Here is a 17,775-nt window from a genome sequence, read left to right as displayed (position 1 = left end):
AAATAATCAAAAGGTTAAAATAGCAAATAACTGTGAGTAGGAGTTCAGGAGTTTGATTTATTTTCATTGTCTTTAGTGACATTTCAGAAGTGTTCCTTCCTTACATAATACTACTGTAAAATTTATAAATATGTTCTAGGCTAGTTAAATTTCCAAATTATTTAAAACAAAAACAAACGGCAAACAAACAAACTCCGGTTTGCTGATTTACACACATTGTCAGTGTTTGTTATAGTTTTATAAGCACTGTAGGTGATAATAAAGTTTCTCCTTAAAGGCCAAATCAAATCCTGGAGCCTGAGCCATATTTGTCTGATAATTTGTGGAATCACAGACTCAAAGAATGTCTGAGGTGTGCAGGGAGCTCTGAATGTTGTCTGGTCCAACCACCCAGCTCAGCAGGATCACATCCAGATGACTTTTGCATATCTCTGTGAATGTGATTGTCTTTGGACAATCTGTACTCAGTCACCCTCACAGGGAAAAAAGTGTTTCTTGATGCTCAGGAGGAATTTCTCATGTTTCAGTGTGTGCTCATCACTTCCATGTCCTGTCACTGGGCATGGAAAGAGCCTGGACCCACCTTCTTTGCACCCTCCCTGCAGGTGTTTATATACATTGCTGAGATCCCCTGAGCTTTCTCCTCTCTAGGATGAGCTGCTCCAGCTCACTCAGCATTTCCTCATAGGAGAGAGAGATGTTTCAGTGCCTCCATCACCTTGGTGATCCTTCATGAGATTCTCTCCATTGTGCCTGTGTCTGCCTTGTACTGGGGAGCCCAGTACTGGACCCAGAACTCCAGATGTGGCCTATTTGGAACTTCCACCCAGAACTTCCAGCCAGTACTGAACAGGTTGGGCAGATGATTTCTCTCAACCTGCTCCAGCCCTCCTTCTAGTGCAGCCCAGTGTGCCATTAGCATTCTTTGCCGGAAGAGCTCATGCTGGTGTCCAGCAGGAGCCCCAGGGCCTTTCCTGACAAACCGCTTCCCACGCGGCATTCCCTGCCCTGCTGGTGCCTGGGGCTGCAGCACTTGGCTCTTCCCATTCTTGAGGCTCCTGTCAGCCCTTTTCTCCAGGAGCTCCTGGCCCTAACCTCCTGCCTTTCTCCAGCCTGTCCCTGTGGACAGCACCACCACCTGGTAGTGTATCAGACCCCCTCACAGCTCGGTGCCACCAGCAAGGGGGACAGTGCTGTGTCACCATTGCTGAGGGGGCGCCTGCCCCTCACCCTCAGCCTTAGTGAACGTGCGACACAGGACTGGACCCTGGAGCTCCACTCAGACTTCGAACCACTCACCACCTCCCTTCAGGGCTCACTGTTCAGCCTGTTTTCAGTCCACCTCCCTGTCCTGTCTCTAGCCCATAAATTCAAAGGTGTCTTTGTGGAATTTTACAGTGAAATCTCCTCATGTATCAGGCCACTCATCTCATTGAAGAAGTTTCTCACACTGGTCAAGCATGACGTGCTCTTAGTGAGTCCATGCTGACTTTCTGCATGCTTACTCCTGATGACTTCTCTGTACTGCCTGGAAATTGCTTCCAGCATTAGGTGGTCCATCACCTTCTGGGATCAATGTGATGCTGACCAGCCTGCAGTTCCTTGGGTGCTCTGACTTGAAGATAGGAGTGGCATTCGCTTTACTTCTGTCTTCAGGTACTCCTCCCTGTAGTTGAAGCGATGTATGAAAGATGATTTGGAATGATGTGGCAGTCACATCAGGCCATTCTCTCAGCACTCAGGGGTGCATCAGAGCCCCTGGACTTTACTAAATCTGGTGCGCTTAAGTATTCTCTGATCAGGTCCTCTTCCATCAAGGGCACGTCTTCCTTGTTCCAGCCTTTGTCACTGATCCCTGGAGTTTGGGATTCCTGGAGGCTGGTCTTGCTAGTAGAGGCTGAGATGAAGAAAGTGTTCAGTACCTTAGCTTGTCCCTGTCCTGTGTTGCTGAGTTGATCAGTGCCTCATTCAGCAGTGGGCACACATTTTTTCAAGCCTTTTATCCCCTGCATAGTGAGAGGAGCTCTGCTTGTTGTTTTTGACATGCCTGGCCAGATTCAGGCCCTTCTGGGCTTTGTCTTTCTTAGCTTCGTCCCTGGAGGCTCAGGCAGTGTTTTGGTATTCCTGCCATTACCTGATTTTGTGTTTGATTTTGTCCAGGAGCTCCTTGTCCATACATACAATCCTCCTGGCATTTTTCCCAACTTCCTACTCATTGAGAAATTGTCTTCACTGCTGTGAGTACACCTCTGTGGTCCAGGCTATTGATGATATGCCTGAATAGCCACTTACCTGCGACTTTTGAATGATTAGCTGCTAATTTACTTAACTGATTGTCCATTCTCCTGCTCATTGTCAAGTCAGAGAACTCCTTGGCTGATGGCAGCAGAGAAGTGTGGAAGGCACTGCCTGTTTAAGCAAACCAGAAGAGAAAGAGATTTGAGATAAGATGGAAAGATCCAAAAGTCAAGAAAACAGAGAGAGGAAAAATTAATTACTGAAGTGCAGGTGGGGAAGAACTTCCTTAAGGAGACAAAAAGGGGAAGAAATGTGAGAATAAAAGTGGATACATCGTCAAAAGGAGCAAATACATTTACTCACATCTTCATTTTTATTATCAGTTTCCTCACTGCAGTGAAGTAAGGAAATACAACTGAAAACCAGAGGGTAGCTGCTTCCTAAGATACAAGAAAGAAATCTGTGTGAGTTGCTGCTATTAGGGATCGGCAGAATCACAACTTGAATGTCACTGGTACTGAATTTTAATTAGTTTCATAATTATCTGTCATGTATAGGATACGTATTTAAGATGTTCCTCATATTGCCTTGAAGGTCTGTATGATATATTTGAACTTTGCTCTTATCTTTTTAGATTTGTCGATAAGCATCTGTTTTCAGTACTAAAAGTTTTCTCCACTTTTTCTGTGTAACAGGCTACCGAATGTCTGCACCACAAAAATGTCCAGAAGAAATATATAAAATAATGCAGAGATGCTGGGACTACAAGCCAGAAAACCGGCCAAAATTCAGTGAGATTCAGAAAGAGCTGTCTTCAATCAAAAAGAAAGTGACATAGTGATGAAGAAGTGCCAAACTCAATGTCTGGGACTTTATTTTCCAGTGAAGTAATTGTTTCCCTCAAACACTATGCATTTATATAGCATTATTTGCAATATTCTTCTAGGATTCCTTTGAAATTAACTGGTGTACCATCTTGAATGGTGCCTACACCTGCATTAAAGATATGTACTGCGAAATGCTATATATCCAGTCACAGTAGTACTGTAATTTAGGTTACATGTACATAGGAAAGCACATACTATAAATTTAAGGGACTGTGGCTTTTTTCTGTTTTACAGCAAATAACTGCTAGTGACATTTTCAGATGTATTCTACTTTAAGCTGTGCTCCCACTCTGCTATCCCTGTCCTGTATGTCAGCATATTAATGTGGGGATTGTCATACATGTTGGCCTTAGAACTCAAGACAGTTTTGACAAGTATTTCAACTAGAAGCTTTTTTTTTTAAATTCTTTCTACATTTAATATATTTAGGTGATACTTGGTTTGAAGCATGAAGCTCAGTTAGATTCTGGATGCAAATATGCTTACCAAATGGAAAAATCCAGAATTTTTGGTAGTTGAATTACTTGTGCATCTGTTACCATACAGTAGAAATACTTCTGACTTTTTATGTGATCTATTTAAATAATGCCTTTTTTCTCCTTCAGTGCCATCAGAATTCAGTAGCATGTTTCTTTTATGGTGACCTATGTTTATTTTAGGAAAAAAAGGACCAATATAAAGTATATTTCTTAGCACATGTTAAGAAATACTGCAAACTATCTGCCTTCCAAAAAATATGTGAAAGTACTAGGCCAAGAAAAAGAGGTTTATTAATGATAGCAGCAGATGACAAATATAATTGATCTTAGAGGCACTAAAAAAATATGCTGCTAGATTTGCTTTTGACCCTGATTTTTTCCCTGAAATTGGTAGAAATTCTCAGAATGCAGCTGGAGCATGCAAAAGTTTATTCTGAACAAAAGAACATTTCATGCATAGTGTCCAAAGGAAAATACTACTTCTGTATGGCATGAGGAAGTTGTGCAGACAACCAAAAGGAAAGAAGTATGTTTAAAGCCTCTGACAGGGAACAGCAGAGTAGAAATACTAACCTTTTATTTTTCTTACATTATTGCAATCAAATATCAAAAGACTGGGGATAAACAAGGTTTAAATGCACCAAGAATATAAACCTTGTGTTTGTATATATATACATATAAAATATATATTAAAAAAAGCCAGAAAGAATAAAACCTTACTAGATAGTGGAGGGAGGAAGTGCACCATTTGTTACTTTGAGTCTGGGTCCTCTTTGCAGCTGGAATTGTTTTCTAGGACTCCGAATAAAAATAGGAACAAGTTACTGTATCCCTGTCTGAATTCCAGCATTAAGGTGCTTAAAATACTTATAGGAATTTACTGAAATATTCAGATCAAGGGATACTAGTTGCTGCTAATGCAAGTAAGAAACAGGGATAGTAAGTAACACAGCATCTGGAATGTTAATTAGCCTTATATTTTAGTGTTACAGTGGGAATGAGATGTAGTGAAGTCAGTGGCTACATTACATTTTTATTTCTGTTAGGGTGGCTTTTCTATTGTCCACATCATCTTTTGCTCTCTAGAGTATATTTACAGTAGTGCTGAGTGGTGGTTTAGGGCTATATGTGACCAAAATATGTGTAGGCTAGAAGAATTTGTCTGTTACATAGGAATTAGTGTCCAGCTACAACAGTGAATGATTGTGTGGGATCACATCACCTGCCTTTGAGGTGGTACTGTCAGTATCCAGCTGTAAGGAATGGTAAGTGCTTCTTGCATTTTGTTAAGTGATTTTTTTTCTTGGAGATAAGGAAGCATTTACATACACATACCCATTAAAGTGTAGTGCTTGGAAAACTTGGTGGCATAAATTAAAACTTCATTGTAAGTGTACTGGATATATTTACTTAGTTCTGTACTTCAAGTAGCCCAGAGATATTTTTCAAGAGCTATAGGAAACGTTCTTGTTAGCTTGTATGCTTCTAAGTAGTACACAGAGTCTGTGCCTTAATTTGCTAGTATGCTAATGCAAGTGGAAATGTACTAAGATCTAAGAGATGTTTCACAATCACTTGGGAAAATCCATCCAACAGCGTTTCCTCACATATGCATCCCTGAAGTCTGCAAGTAAGGATGACAGTGTCAGCATTCATAGCTTTTCTAGAGAGTTAATATTCTTTTATTAGAGAGATGGACTGTTTCTTTGCCATATGCCCTCTTGACAGCAAGAAATACTGCTTCATTCAGATAAAATAAAATACTGTTTTATTTGTCATAAATTAACCAGTCACCATCCTGACTCTCATAGAAGGATAAAAACAGTACTAACATTTTATTCTGGAATTATTAACCTCCATACATATATATCACACTTCTGTTTAAATTTGAAGTATTTTTAAAACAGGGAATTTCTACAGCATTGGAAAAATTTGTTATGGTTACTGAAGTAGGCACCAGTTCAGTTCAAAACTAGTAATACTTTGGGAGAATACCAGAATGGCTTTGTAAGTATAGAATAAATTTCAACACAGGTACATGTCTTTTCAATTATTTAAACTTTTTGTAGCATTCATTTAACAGTTTGTGGCAGAATTTATTTGTCATGTCTGACTTGTAAGTGTTGAAACTATTCAATTTAGGAAGTGGACTCCATACCTATAGCTACTGTAGGTTTCTCACAGGAGCATTCACAACCAAGCCTGCCATGCCATGAAATTTAAAAGAAAGACATGGCACTAAAGAAGCAAAGCTGCAATATCTTCTCAACATGGCCTCTTGATGACTTAATCTTGCCAGGTTAATCTTACCAGGTTAGCCAGGTCATTTGGCTCATGTACTGTGTTTAGGGAACTTAAAAAGAGAACTTACAAAGAAGTTAAGCTTCAGCCTCTTTGGCAAGCATGGATTTCAGGTTAGGTTGTTACACTGGCATTGTCACAACCAGAGGGACCCCGAGAGAATCCTGAATTATTTTATATTGTTAAACGTAGGAAACTCTAAATACTGTTATCCTCAGCTTGTAATGTGCGAGGGATTTCAACAGGTTTTCTCTTATTTTCATGTTTTTCCTAGCAATTGCATTCATTGTTGTAAGAAAATTGCTTTGACAGCAAGAAGTGCATCCTTAGTTTGTTTTTAGTAGAAAATTAGTGCATATTTTCTTCCAAGTCCAGTCCTCAGTGAAGTCGTAAGTTTTTCTCAGCTTCTTTATTTTATGAAAAGTAAAATAGGGAAAGTATCTTGTCTGGAAACAAACCTTGGTTCAGCAAAGGGTGATGATGTAGTGTTAGCATCCCACAAAGGCATTAACTTTGAAATTAGTTCTTTGAAATTAGTGCATTTTCATTAGTTCTGTAAAAAAACAATGAACTAGCTTTTTGTTTATCAGCTACAGTTATATTGCATTTCTTCTTAACAAAAATATGCCCTTTTGCAGAATTGCTTAAAACTTTTTTGGAAATCGTTATTGGGAAGTGCATCACCAGAAGGCCATCAGTGAGAACTGCAGCTGGTAAAGCCCATTCTCACTGACAGGAAAGAGAAAACTGGTTAAGGAAATACTAGGTTATTCATACTCAAGTATTTTTTCATTAATGTCTTTGACCACCTGTTATGCTTACTTAAATACAAGCACATGATTAAACTTGACTATGAAGTTACCTATTTGTTATCTCTTTATAACTATTTTGTTACCCCTTTTGCACTCATTGTAAAGGTTATAAAGAAAACAAAAAAGAAGAAAAATCCCCTACATTTTTCTGAGGTTACAGTGTAACCAAGTCTCAGAAGTATTTACAAATGTCTCCCCTCCAGTTTTCTCAGATGTGCTGCTGCACAAATATTTAACAACAGTGATGAAATACTAGCCCTGTTTCCGGTATTCTTGCTGTCATATCCTCTAAATGTCAGTGCTACTCACAGACTTAAGGGAGTGCAATATTTGAAGACCTAAGCTAGAGTGTAGATAGTGTCATCAAACATGGTATTCAGCAGTTCTGAGAATAATTGATTGTCACAAATAATAACTCATTATAAAGATTAAATAAAGAGAAAGAAGCTGAGAGAGTCCACTTTCTGTAACAGCTGTCCTCTTTTTAGGCGCTAGAAATATTTGTTTGTGCCAGTGCTCTTGGATTTGTAACATTTTTATGGCTAAGCATAAAATAGTTTGCTGTTAAAGGAAGAGTTTGCCAATTAATGTTTTCTTCTTGTAAAGCACAAAAGGACTTCAGATATTGTTGGAAGCTTTCTTCCTAGGCTAGTCAGTCTACCAATGAAGCAATGCATTTTTTTCCTCTTAGAGTGGTTTTCATGCAGTCCTTCACTTCTAGTAATTAGTAATACAGGACCTCAATTAGTAATCAAAAGGTGTGTGGCAAGCACAGGGCAAGTCCAGTATTCCTGAAGTTCCAAACAACCATGAGTTTTTAAGAGATCTGATCAATTTGAAATATCAGCTCTATTGAAAATGTTTTCTTTCACTCCCCTTTTGCAGATTTACTGAAAAAAATAAAAAAAAGCAGTCCTTAATAACCAGCAACAACTCACTAGGAAAGTGAATCAACCTCAGGAGCCTATCAAGGTTTTCTAAGAGTAACTATTCCCTGGGGTAGCTTCCCATTATAAACACATAAAACTTAAAGGTGGAAAGCTTCAAATTGAAATGGAAGAATCCATTCACACGTCACATTATGAAAAGTCAACTATTACTACCATTTATTTCCTCAAAGTGGTACTGAACTGTTATATCCAGCTCCTATATGCGTTGCAGAGTTGCCGTTTAGTATGTTATTAATACCAACTTTACTTTGCTGAGACCTGAAATTTTAAACAACGGAAGATTCTCTCATTGAAAATTCCAGCAAGATCTGCCTGTAGCTCCAACATTTTTGCGTATTTTCACATCCAGTTATCAGAGTCATTATGTTCATTATAATTAGTGCCATATAGAACAGGGCTGGAAGCCCCTGACTTTAAACTTTCAGAGTTTTGACCCTAGAATCCACCTTGATTTCACTTCTCTGTCAAATAAGCAAAAGAAATATCTGTTTTTCAGCCTTAGTACTACTCTATAAAACAGAAAATTTCAGAGGTGTATTTACTGTTCTCTCCCAGGGAATGCTACCTCCACCAACAACCCTAAGTTACCATTATGTCCCCTTCTCTTTGATATAAAATTTCAGCTGAAATATATGTCCAAGTATAGAACTTGGGTGTTAACTCAGATTTGTTTTATTTTCAGGCAGTTCTATATTATTGGCTATTTCAGAGTGCCATTTTCTCAGACATCATCTAGGCAGGACTTAAATTAGAAGTTTCAGATGGTTTATTTGGGGGTGGGGGTGTGAGCTAAACAACTAATTAGTTCAGTAGCTAAATTGTTTTGTAGGTGTTTGAGATTGTAGCTGTGGAAGGGTGGTGCATTTAAAGATCTCAGATCCATATGCCTTCTTCAAACAAAAAAATTCTAGGCATATTTAGAAAAAATTGATAAATAAAACCCTTAAATCTAGTTGACTGAGGTCATGAATTTAAAACACAGAAGAGCCATGAACTAGATTCTTTCTTCCTCTGTCTCCAGAGTGGAACACCTTGTAAATACAACTTAATTGATTTATTGTTTACTGATAAATACAGCCTCTGAATCAGTATGGTAACCTAGGATTCACACTGAGCAGAGAACACTTGGGAAAATCCTGAATTGCTACTATTTGGATCTGTCATCTAGTTTTAGAAACACAAATGTTTATAGATAACTACTTAAGTTTTGTGAATACAGTAAGTAAGCCAGCCCTTGAAACTCTTCATCAATATAAGGCAATTAGACTTTAAAACAAAAATCAGAACAGTGATTCCCTTTGCATTACAGATATTGAAAGTATGTGCCAGCACTTTCCATTACTAAAAAAAAAAGATGCGCTGTACTCTTTTCAGTCAGCTCAGTCTTTCTCAACATATGAAGAATTCCTTTGCTATTACATGCAAGTAATAATCCAAAATTCTTGGATAACTGATACATAACCAATTGACTCTGAGCTGTTGCCTCAATTCTCAAAGAATCTTTCTGCTCTCTAATGAGGGTTGCAGCAATCTTACACTTCCAGCTGAGCTCTGCTGTAATAATCTTTACTGTTGCATCTCTCAAATATTTCCTAATTCTGAAGGCTCCATGTATCACAGATGGCACCCTTTCACTTATCAAATGAAATTATTCTGGTGACAGAAAAGTCCAAATACACTCCTGCTGTTGTTTAATTAAGAAGTAATGTGGTGATGTTAAACTTTAAAACCTGGGGCAGTGGGTTTGTATGAAAATGGAAGTAACCATGAATCAAGGTAAAACAAATTGTTCAAATCACATTTTTAATGAAATTGCAGACCCTAGCTGTATCACAAATTGTCCGCATCATAAGATACATCGGAGGAACAACATTTGTTACTGTCTGGTTTACAATACTGAACATCCTGCCCCACATATGGAGAATTAAAGAGCTAAATATGCACCTTGACATTTTGCTGTCAGGCTAGATTGGAACAGCGTTTTCCAAATCAACAGCAATTACTTAATTCCACTTCAGCCTTATTGTGAACTTCCTTCTTCTTAAACAGACCTTTCAGATGGTGTTAATTTTGATCATTTTGCTTTCAGGAATTTGAATTCGTTATGTCATACAACATTTATTTACAGAAATAATTGTACAGCTCCACCACTATTAAGTGCTGAACCCTGCAATTCCAGGAGATAAGCATTATTGTTGTGTACAGGGAACTGCTCTTGCACTGGGTCTCAGTTGAAATGCCTGTTTACATGTCTGTTTCCAGTGTTAATTGTACCATTACCTGTAAATCACAAGTTGATTTGTTTTTTTTTAGCAAGCTTCCCACTTAGTTTTCACTAAAATGCCGAAAACATGTAATAGGAAAAAACTCCATGATACAGGTTCATCACACAGGACACACAAGGCAGGCAGACTCCTGCAGAGAAACATTGAGGAGTGAAAGCCAGCATTAAACACCTACCTTGTACCTTCTGTTAAAGGACTTCCAAGGATGAAACTTGGGCTGGGGTTGTAGGACTGCTGATTTTAAAATTGCATGTGTTGCTTTTCCTTTGTGTAACTGTTGGCAGCTGGAGGCAGAACAGGGGTGTTAGGGAAGGAGGGAAATTCACATCACTGGCTTGCCATCACAAGCCAGACTTTTGTCACCAGAAGCCTTGAGTGGACACAGATGCCATTTGCAGATGGTATCCAGTTCTCAATTTTGTGCCAAAATACGTACCAGCAATATCAGGTGAAGCACCTTTTATGCTCTTTGTTGTTTAAAAATAATATATTTGTGAAACAGATCGATAATACATAACACTGGAAATGGGTCCTTCTTCCCTAAAGTACATGTAAAATAAAATTTAAAAAAAAAGAAACAACATTTGTGAATTTATCTGGCTTTTAATCAAGTCTGAAAATTATAACTATGTTTTACAGTTGCCAGTTGTCGGTCCTTTATAATTTTAAATAGATCTGCATTTTAACTTTATTTATTTGCCAATTTTTTATATACTTTTAAGTTACACTTTAGAACTCAAGCTAACTTTTTATTTTCCTAGGCTGTTATGTAAGAGATTTTCAGTCTTCTTGTAAACTGCAGACCTTTTTTGAATAGTCCTTTGTCTTCTCCTTTGGACCACTTACCACTAATGAGTCTGCAGTCCCCGTTTCACTGTACTCTTCCAATAAATGTAAAATATTTGTATCAAGCAGTCTCATTTTATTTGATATTTACAAGTTGTGTTTCTTCATTTGCCTCTGTAATCAAGTGGAAGACCAATTCTAGTAACATTGCTTTTGGGAATAGACACAATTCAAAATACTCTGTTTCACACAGCAGGAGGAGACCCAATTTGATTTGATTTTTTTTTGAAATTTCTGGAGATAATCTTTCTGTATGATCCTCACTCGCAGTTTTGCAATACTTTTGTTTACCTTTTGCATATCAGAAGAAATTGAAGCAAGAAGTAACCTAGAGGACAGAAGGGAAAGGAGATGTTGAAATGGGCTGAGAACTTTGTTATGAGAACATTATTATGCCTTAAAAATACAAACATATTTTGAGATCCTGTGGGTAACATAAAGTATGAATACCCCTATATGAAGAACTTCTTCCACTGCCTAATGCTCCCTGCAAATGCACCTTGTTTGAAGACCGAAAACCAGGCAGAAGGATGTGATTTTGGGTACCTGCGCCTTACATGGTGTTGTTAAGCACTCTGCACACTGGCAGAGCCCTATGATTAGTGCCTGACTGAGGAAGGAGTTTGTAGCATGTAAGGCAATTTACAGCTCTGGTTCCTAAGTGGGACTGAGGTACCTGGGATTTGTGTCAATTTTTTTTCTGATAGAATACAGTTGTTCCCTTTTAAAAACCTTTGAGGTGTTTTTCCCCACCATCTCCCAGTAATCATGAATGGATAATGTGTAAGTCCAAAGCTTGTCCACTGAATTTTCCCAGTGTGTGTTGAAACAGAAGACAGCACAGCATGGGGTTGCACACAGGTCTGGTACAATTCTGCTGAGAGTAATTTATTAGCAGGATTATTTTAGAAAAAGTTACTGAAGTTACTGCAGCCAAATCTGTTTTTCTCAGTGATGCCTGGCCTCCAAATAGAAATATGTTGTTTGAAAATCTGTGACTGCCAAACACTGAGCGGCACAGGGTGGTGATAGATTTCCTCATTTGAAGTGTCACTGCAGTGAAGTAGAAATGAGGCTGAAGAAAGGAGCCTTGAAGGAGATCAGGGACTTTGAACAGTCCTACAGTTTCTCCAGTTTAGAAGTACAGTTAAAAGATTTGCTGTTGAGAAGATTTAGTTGATTAAGACTTCTCACAAGATCCCAAAGGACACTGGTGCACAAGGACTGCTTTAAATGGCAGATCATAGCATTTCCCTATTCTTGAGATGGCAAATTTAGCCATGCAGGTACATCTTATCCTAACAAACCTCATGGCCTGCAGTAAGAAAATGCTCCAAGGTAGATACTCCCCAATTCCCAGGTGACCATAGCGCCTTATTTTGTATTTCAGTTCAAGTTCTTCACTTGGGACTTTTTATGTCTTGCTGACTTGTGAGCCCTAATGTTGCTGATACTGTGCAACTGGCAAAACTGCACACAGAGGACATTTGGACACACAAGGTTTGATCCTGGGTAGCAGTTCTGTTTTGGGGTTCTTTTTCCAGACAGCCAGCCATTTGCATGTCAAAGCTGGATCTGTTCTTTTTCTCCCTTTTAGATCCAAATACTGTGCATGCAAAAGTGTTTTGATACTTGGGTTAGAATCCTCTCTTGATGTTTGGCAGAAATAACATTTTTGTTAAATGAAGGAGAGATTAATCTTGCTCAGAGACACAGAAGAGACTCACATCTGAAGTCTCCAAGTAGAAGAATGTGCCTGCCTTCAGCCTGGTGATGAGGGGAATTTGTGCAAAATCAGGGATGGAGAGAGTTGTTTTGGGGAGTGAGTTTTTTCAGCATATTCAATTTAGAGGCACACTAGGTTTGCTGACTTCTGTAAATGTTCTCCTAGATCCCTGTGTTTCCACCAGCTCCACACTCTGGAAGCTTAACTTAGCTGAGGACCATAGAGAGATCAAAAGCCAAGTATTGCTATATTTAAGATTTTTGGTAGATCTACCCCCTAAAAATAAGTCTGAGGAAATCTGCAATAAGATTTACTTACTCAGTGTAGAGCTCAAGGGCCATTACAGATCACTGAGTATGAACTTTCACCAGGGCCAGAATTTTCTGATAAGCTCCTGATATGAAAATTGTTTAAAGGATTGTCTCATCACACAATGCAGCTACTGTTCAATCCTCCTTGAACTCCTGTTCCAGCCATTAGAAAATGCAAAAATGCAGTAACCTCACTGATATGGTCTTGATTACAGCTGGACAGTTTACACCTAAAGGGACATGATACAGATAACCACAGAAAATACACAAGCCAATGACACATGCACATAGCACTAACACTGCAATGCACAGAGGTCTTTGATATTATTTCATCAGTATTCTCCTCCTCCATCACCCTCCATTCCTTGCAGGTCTACTACACTAAAGGCACTGCTGCTAAACTGTGTGCAGAAATGCATCAGGACTAAAGAAATAGCTCTGTCTTGAGAATACAGAATAATGAGGCACTGTGCTCTCTCTATTTTTCTAATAACTAAGCTCCCGTAGCTTTCAATGACCTAATCTGCTGCAAAAAGAGGTCAAGGGAGAGAAAAATCAAGCTACTAACTAGCTTAGAATCTTCAAAAGAATCCTCAAAGGAACAGGCTGCCATTTGACCAGGCTGTAATGGGCATGTATCTTCAAGGGACATTTCCAGCTCAAGATGGATTAATTCTCTGACAGGTGAAAAAAAAAATGAGATTGCATTAGAAACACCTGGAGTATATTGAAATATTTTTCTACTCTCTATTTTAAAAGCTTGCAGTGCCAAATGCAATTCGCTAAAGAGAAAGTACAGAGAAGGGTTAGTAGGATAATCCAGTTGCTGAAATTTAGTCTGCAGTCAGTAGCTATGAAAGTCCATCCTGTTAACATTAAGACATGGAAGTCACAGCCCCTGTAAAGTCAGACAAACACATACCAAGCCCTTACCCCCAAGGGTCATAAAGACCTTCACTCAACTAAACCTACAGCCCTGTGCATTCAAAAATCTTTTCCACTACTCTATTGCCCTGAGTCTGAAACGAAAAGAATGCAGTGACCTAGATCTTGCTAAATATAATTAGAGAACCTTGAAATATGAAGGAGCTAGACAGCACTATTTCTCTCACAGCTATGGACCCAGACGGTCAGGTGTCTAAAGTCTGAGCCCGAACAGGGGTCATTTTTGTGCTATGCATCTGATTTTCAGAGAGATACCTTGACTTTCTGTCTTTCTCCAATACTTCAGGTGGACCAGGCCCTGGGGCTTTGTCAAGCCCTGTGAACGTTAGGATAGGATGCAGTTTTTTTTCCTTTTTATTGTTTTGTTTTGGTTGGTTTTTTGGGGGGTTTTTTTTTGGTTTTTTTTTTTTTTTGTTTGTTTTAATACAGCAACAATATTTAAGCAGGAAAACTATGGAAAAAGCCCTTCCGAGTCCTTTTGCACTCCCAGCTGGTCACTGCTGGGGTGGTATGAGAGGCAGGAAAGCCCTTGCCTTAGTGCCCCAAGGCTTTACTGCTCAGCAATAACTAAAACATCCTTGTGTTATCAACACTGTTTTCACCACAAATACAAAACACAGCTACTGAGAAGAAAATTATCCCGGCCAAACCAGCACAAGAGAGCACACAGAGAAATTTTAGGTCTGAGGGAGTGTTCATGCATCTCCTCAGGGTGCAGCTCACAGCAGCAGTCACACTTCACACTCCAACCCCACGAGTCTGAAAGTGTCTCTTGTGAAAGAGCTGCAGATGTGCTGGTTTAAAGCAGCAGGTGGTCAGGGCTGTTCCTAGGGCAAGGTGGAGGGATAAAATAAAATAAGCAACATAAGCACCCTGTAGGTGTTTACATCAGTCCCTAGAGTACCTCCTCCAGCCCCATGAAGTCTGTATTTTCACAACAGGGAGGAGCAGAGAGAAAAGCCCTTATCCAGCACTTGTGACCTTGACTTTTAGGGCTGCAGGGAAAGGCCTTGAAACAAAGTAGATTGCCTCCCTGCAGACCCAGTTCTGGCTCTAGCTACTGAACTGGGGAAATGTCCGTTTTGAGGCTCTCAGACATGCTGAATCCAGAAATGTGTGGGAGACACTTAGCTAAGCATGGAGGTGGCACCAGATATTCCCCAAGGGGCTCAATCTACCCCTTAAAAACTGGTGTCTATGCCAACAGCAGTCTTGGACCTTGGCAGCTCCAGCATCCTGCATCCTTCCACAGCCCTGTCCCTCCTCTGAGCTGAATATACCACCTAAAGCAGTTCCTGAAAGGCAGAGACTATAGATGACTTTGAAAAGCATAAACAACATATGCCACAGTCTGTCACTCAGGGATTATTAGGTTTATAGCTGTAACTCATCTAATTACAAAATCACTGTGAAATACAAGGTTTAAGTGAATTTAAAACTAGCAAATGGGAAAACCCATGCAGCCTTTTAATTTTTCTGCAGTTTCTTCATGATCCACTTGTAAGCAGTATCTGCTTTAAATTCGGATGCTGATCTACACTGGTATAGGCAAAGTTTTATTGAGGGGAGGGCGAACAGTTCATTAAGGATTAGTTTCAGGAAAGAAATTGTGCCAGAAAATTACAGAAAAGTCAAAGTTCAGGCACTTTTATGCTCAGCTACTTGATATATAGAGTGAATACTAAACTGCTAGATCTTTTCATACAGTGTTGTCATCACCAGTGGTCCTTCCTCTCTCTGTTTTACTCTTCACAGAGATAATGGAGAAGTCAGATTAAAGCAACAAAATCAAAGAGTCAATATGCTATTATCTGAAACAAGCACCTGATTACTATGGGGGAAAAAATTTGAAGCAGATAAATTCTTACCTTTTTTTACAATAAAAGTAGCCTTCAATTTCTAAGACATCTTGGGGTGCTCCTGCTGTGAGGTTAAGGGCAGCTTTTATTCCAGAAACACATTCTCCTGAAACATTTTGAGGCAAGCAAAATCTGACAAACATCAAAAATCACAACATGCCCTATCTTTCTTTTATTCCTTGTTATTATAATATTCTTCAGCCACAAGGATATCAAAGACTTTTGTGGCAATGGATGCAATTTAGCTGCTCCCTAGAGATGGCTTTAGAGAATGCATAATCAATTTTAGAAATGAGCAGCTGGCCTGCACAGCAAGGTGCACTCTGCGTTTCACCAAAATGAATAATGAATTGCATATACTCTGCATTAAGAAGATTGGCTTTCCTCTCAGAAACTGATATGACTAAGTCTTGTTTGTTTCACTTGTTGAAAGATAAACTAATGCCTGGCTGTTGCTTAGTGTACCCAATGTTTTTGCGTGGTAGCCAGCCCCAGCAGAGAGGGGCTGTGCTGGGAGGAGGCTCCCAGGCACGGGCCATGGTCAGGCACCCAGGTCAGCCGCTCATGGATGTCAGTCTGCCCAGACCCTGTGGATCCTTCACTGGAGACAGCTATCTGTAAGCCTGAGGCTCCAGCCTTGGACATTATCTTTTGCTGGCCCAACAAACTGATAATCTCAGCTAAATGGCAAGTATTTATTTTTATATTGAACAAAAATATTTCATTGCAGAAACATAAAAACAATTTCCAATGCCACATCTATTTCTCTCAAACTTAGTGATCTCTGTGATCCAGGACAAAAGTTTGCTCAGGCCCAAGGGCATTTTGTTCACTTTCTACTGGTCTTTAAGTCTATAATGTGATTTCTTGGGTCTCTGTGTGGAAATGATTTGTGACTCTCATATTCCCATTGAGAATAACCCATCCATTATATAGCCTCCAGCAAAAGCTGCACAGTGACACATGTTTGAGGTCAGATAGGCTGCTGCAATGCTTCAAATGGGCAGCCATGACAGGCCTGCTGCTCCTCACAGGGCACAGAAAGCAAGCAGGAAGGGAAGCAGCAGAATGTGGCAAGTAAGAAACAGAGCATCTTTACAGGGGCACATTCATACTCAGATGTACATTTTTTTCCTGACAAGAAGTCTCTGAATAAATCTGACTTCAGCTGCCCTACTCCAGCCCCCTGGAGGGGGTTTTGAAATGTCCTTTCAAAACCAAGTCTTTCCTGAGATTCCTAGGTGTGCCCCATGCGATTTCACTGGCATTTACATTTTCATTTCTTATTATTAGATGTACTTGTAAGACAGCACTAAGGGAACTGTCATCACTGCTAAGAGACATCTGTGGGGTTGTTTTATTTCTGATCATGTTGGTGTTTTAAGAGAGTCGTGGCAACAGTGGTGGAAGCTGTGCAGACTATATTCAGCAACAACATAAGACAGCAGAAAAAGTACACTTGTGGGAGCACATAGGAAGGGTGCTAGGCTTGGTGTTCCATGTGTGCTGCAGGAATTCAGCACAAAACACCTATGACATCACTGTGGGCCTGCTCCACCCCTGCACTTTCTAATGACTGAAGCAAAACACCAATCAGTCTGTCCGCTCAGCTTTTAACTCTCGACTACTTTTTTTGACAGTTCAAGCTTCTGAAGATAGAGAGATGCAAAATGAAATGCAGCATCTAGTGGTCTCATTGCATTACTGCTTATATGGTAACTTCCCTCTTTTCACTGCGTAGAATACAATAAACTTAGTCAAGACTTGAAGCATCACACCTTTATATGAACCAAAGAAAACCACGTGGAGACCTTGGCACATAAATTCTGTTTCCAGCACTAAGGCCAAGGATAGAAGCCCTGTATGGAATAACACACCACCCTGTGGTCTCCCAACCTTCGAGCAACCATCCAGGATGTGATTAAGGCTCCTGGCTGTTACCAAAAGCTGGCAGGGCTCTGCTGGGAAACAGAGCTTTATGCTCATGACACACCAGCAGCTGCAGTCCCAAGCAAGCACAGCAGCTGCTCTAGTGGCAGTTCCTGAACTGCAGCACTGCCTCCACTGGCAGCGATCCCAGGTGGCCAGGCCAGGCATGGATAAAAAGGCCCGAGCATCCCTCCTCTTCCTCTTGCT

General features: G+C 39.7%; 1 protein-coding gene and 1 long non-coding RNA gene across 4 annotated transcripts in view; one reads left to right on the top strand and one right to left on the bottom strand.

Moving 5' to 3' along the window:
* Positions 1 to 10,863, top strand: part of FER (FER tyrosine kinase) — a 158,547-nt gene extending 147,684 nt beyond the window's left edge. For all 3 annotated transcript variants that reach the window (XM_058043459.1, XM_058043461.1, XM_058043460.1), the window contains one exon: positions 2,934 to 10,863. In XM_058043459.1, the coding sequence (XP_057899442.1) occupies positions 2,934 to 3,076 (143 nt within the window). In that variant the 3' untranslated portion in view covers positions 3,077 to 10,863. The remainder of the gene's footprint in view (positions 1 to 2,933) is intronic.
* Positions 10,561 to 13,485, bottom strand: LOC131095558 (uncharacterized). Its single transcript, XR_009115898.1, has 2 exons — positions 13,404 to 13,485; positions 10,561 to 11,126 (listed from the first exon to the last, which is right to left on the bottom strand). It is a non-coding gene; the product is annotated as an uncharacterized LOC131095558 (long non-coding RNA).
* Positions 13,486 to 17,775: the final 4,290 nt, after the last annotated feature.

Source organism: Melospiza georgiana, chromosome Z, assembly GCF_028018845.1.
Source record: "Melospiza georgiana isolate bMelGeo1 chromosome Z, bMelGeo1.pri, whole genome shotgun sequence".
Taxonomy (NCBI): domain Eukaryota; kingdom Metazoa; phylum Chordata; class Aves; order Passeriformes; family Passerellidae; genus Melospiza; species Melospiza georgiana.
This window is presented reverse-complemented; position numbering and strand designations above follow the sequence as displayed.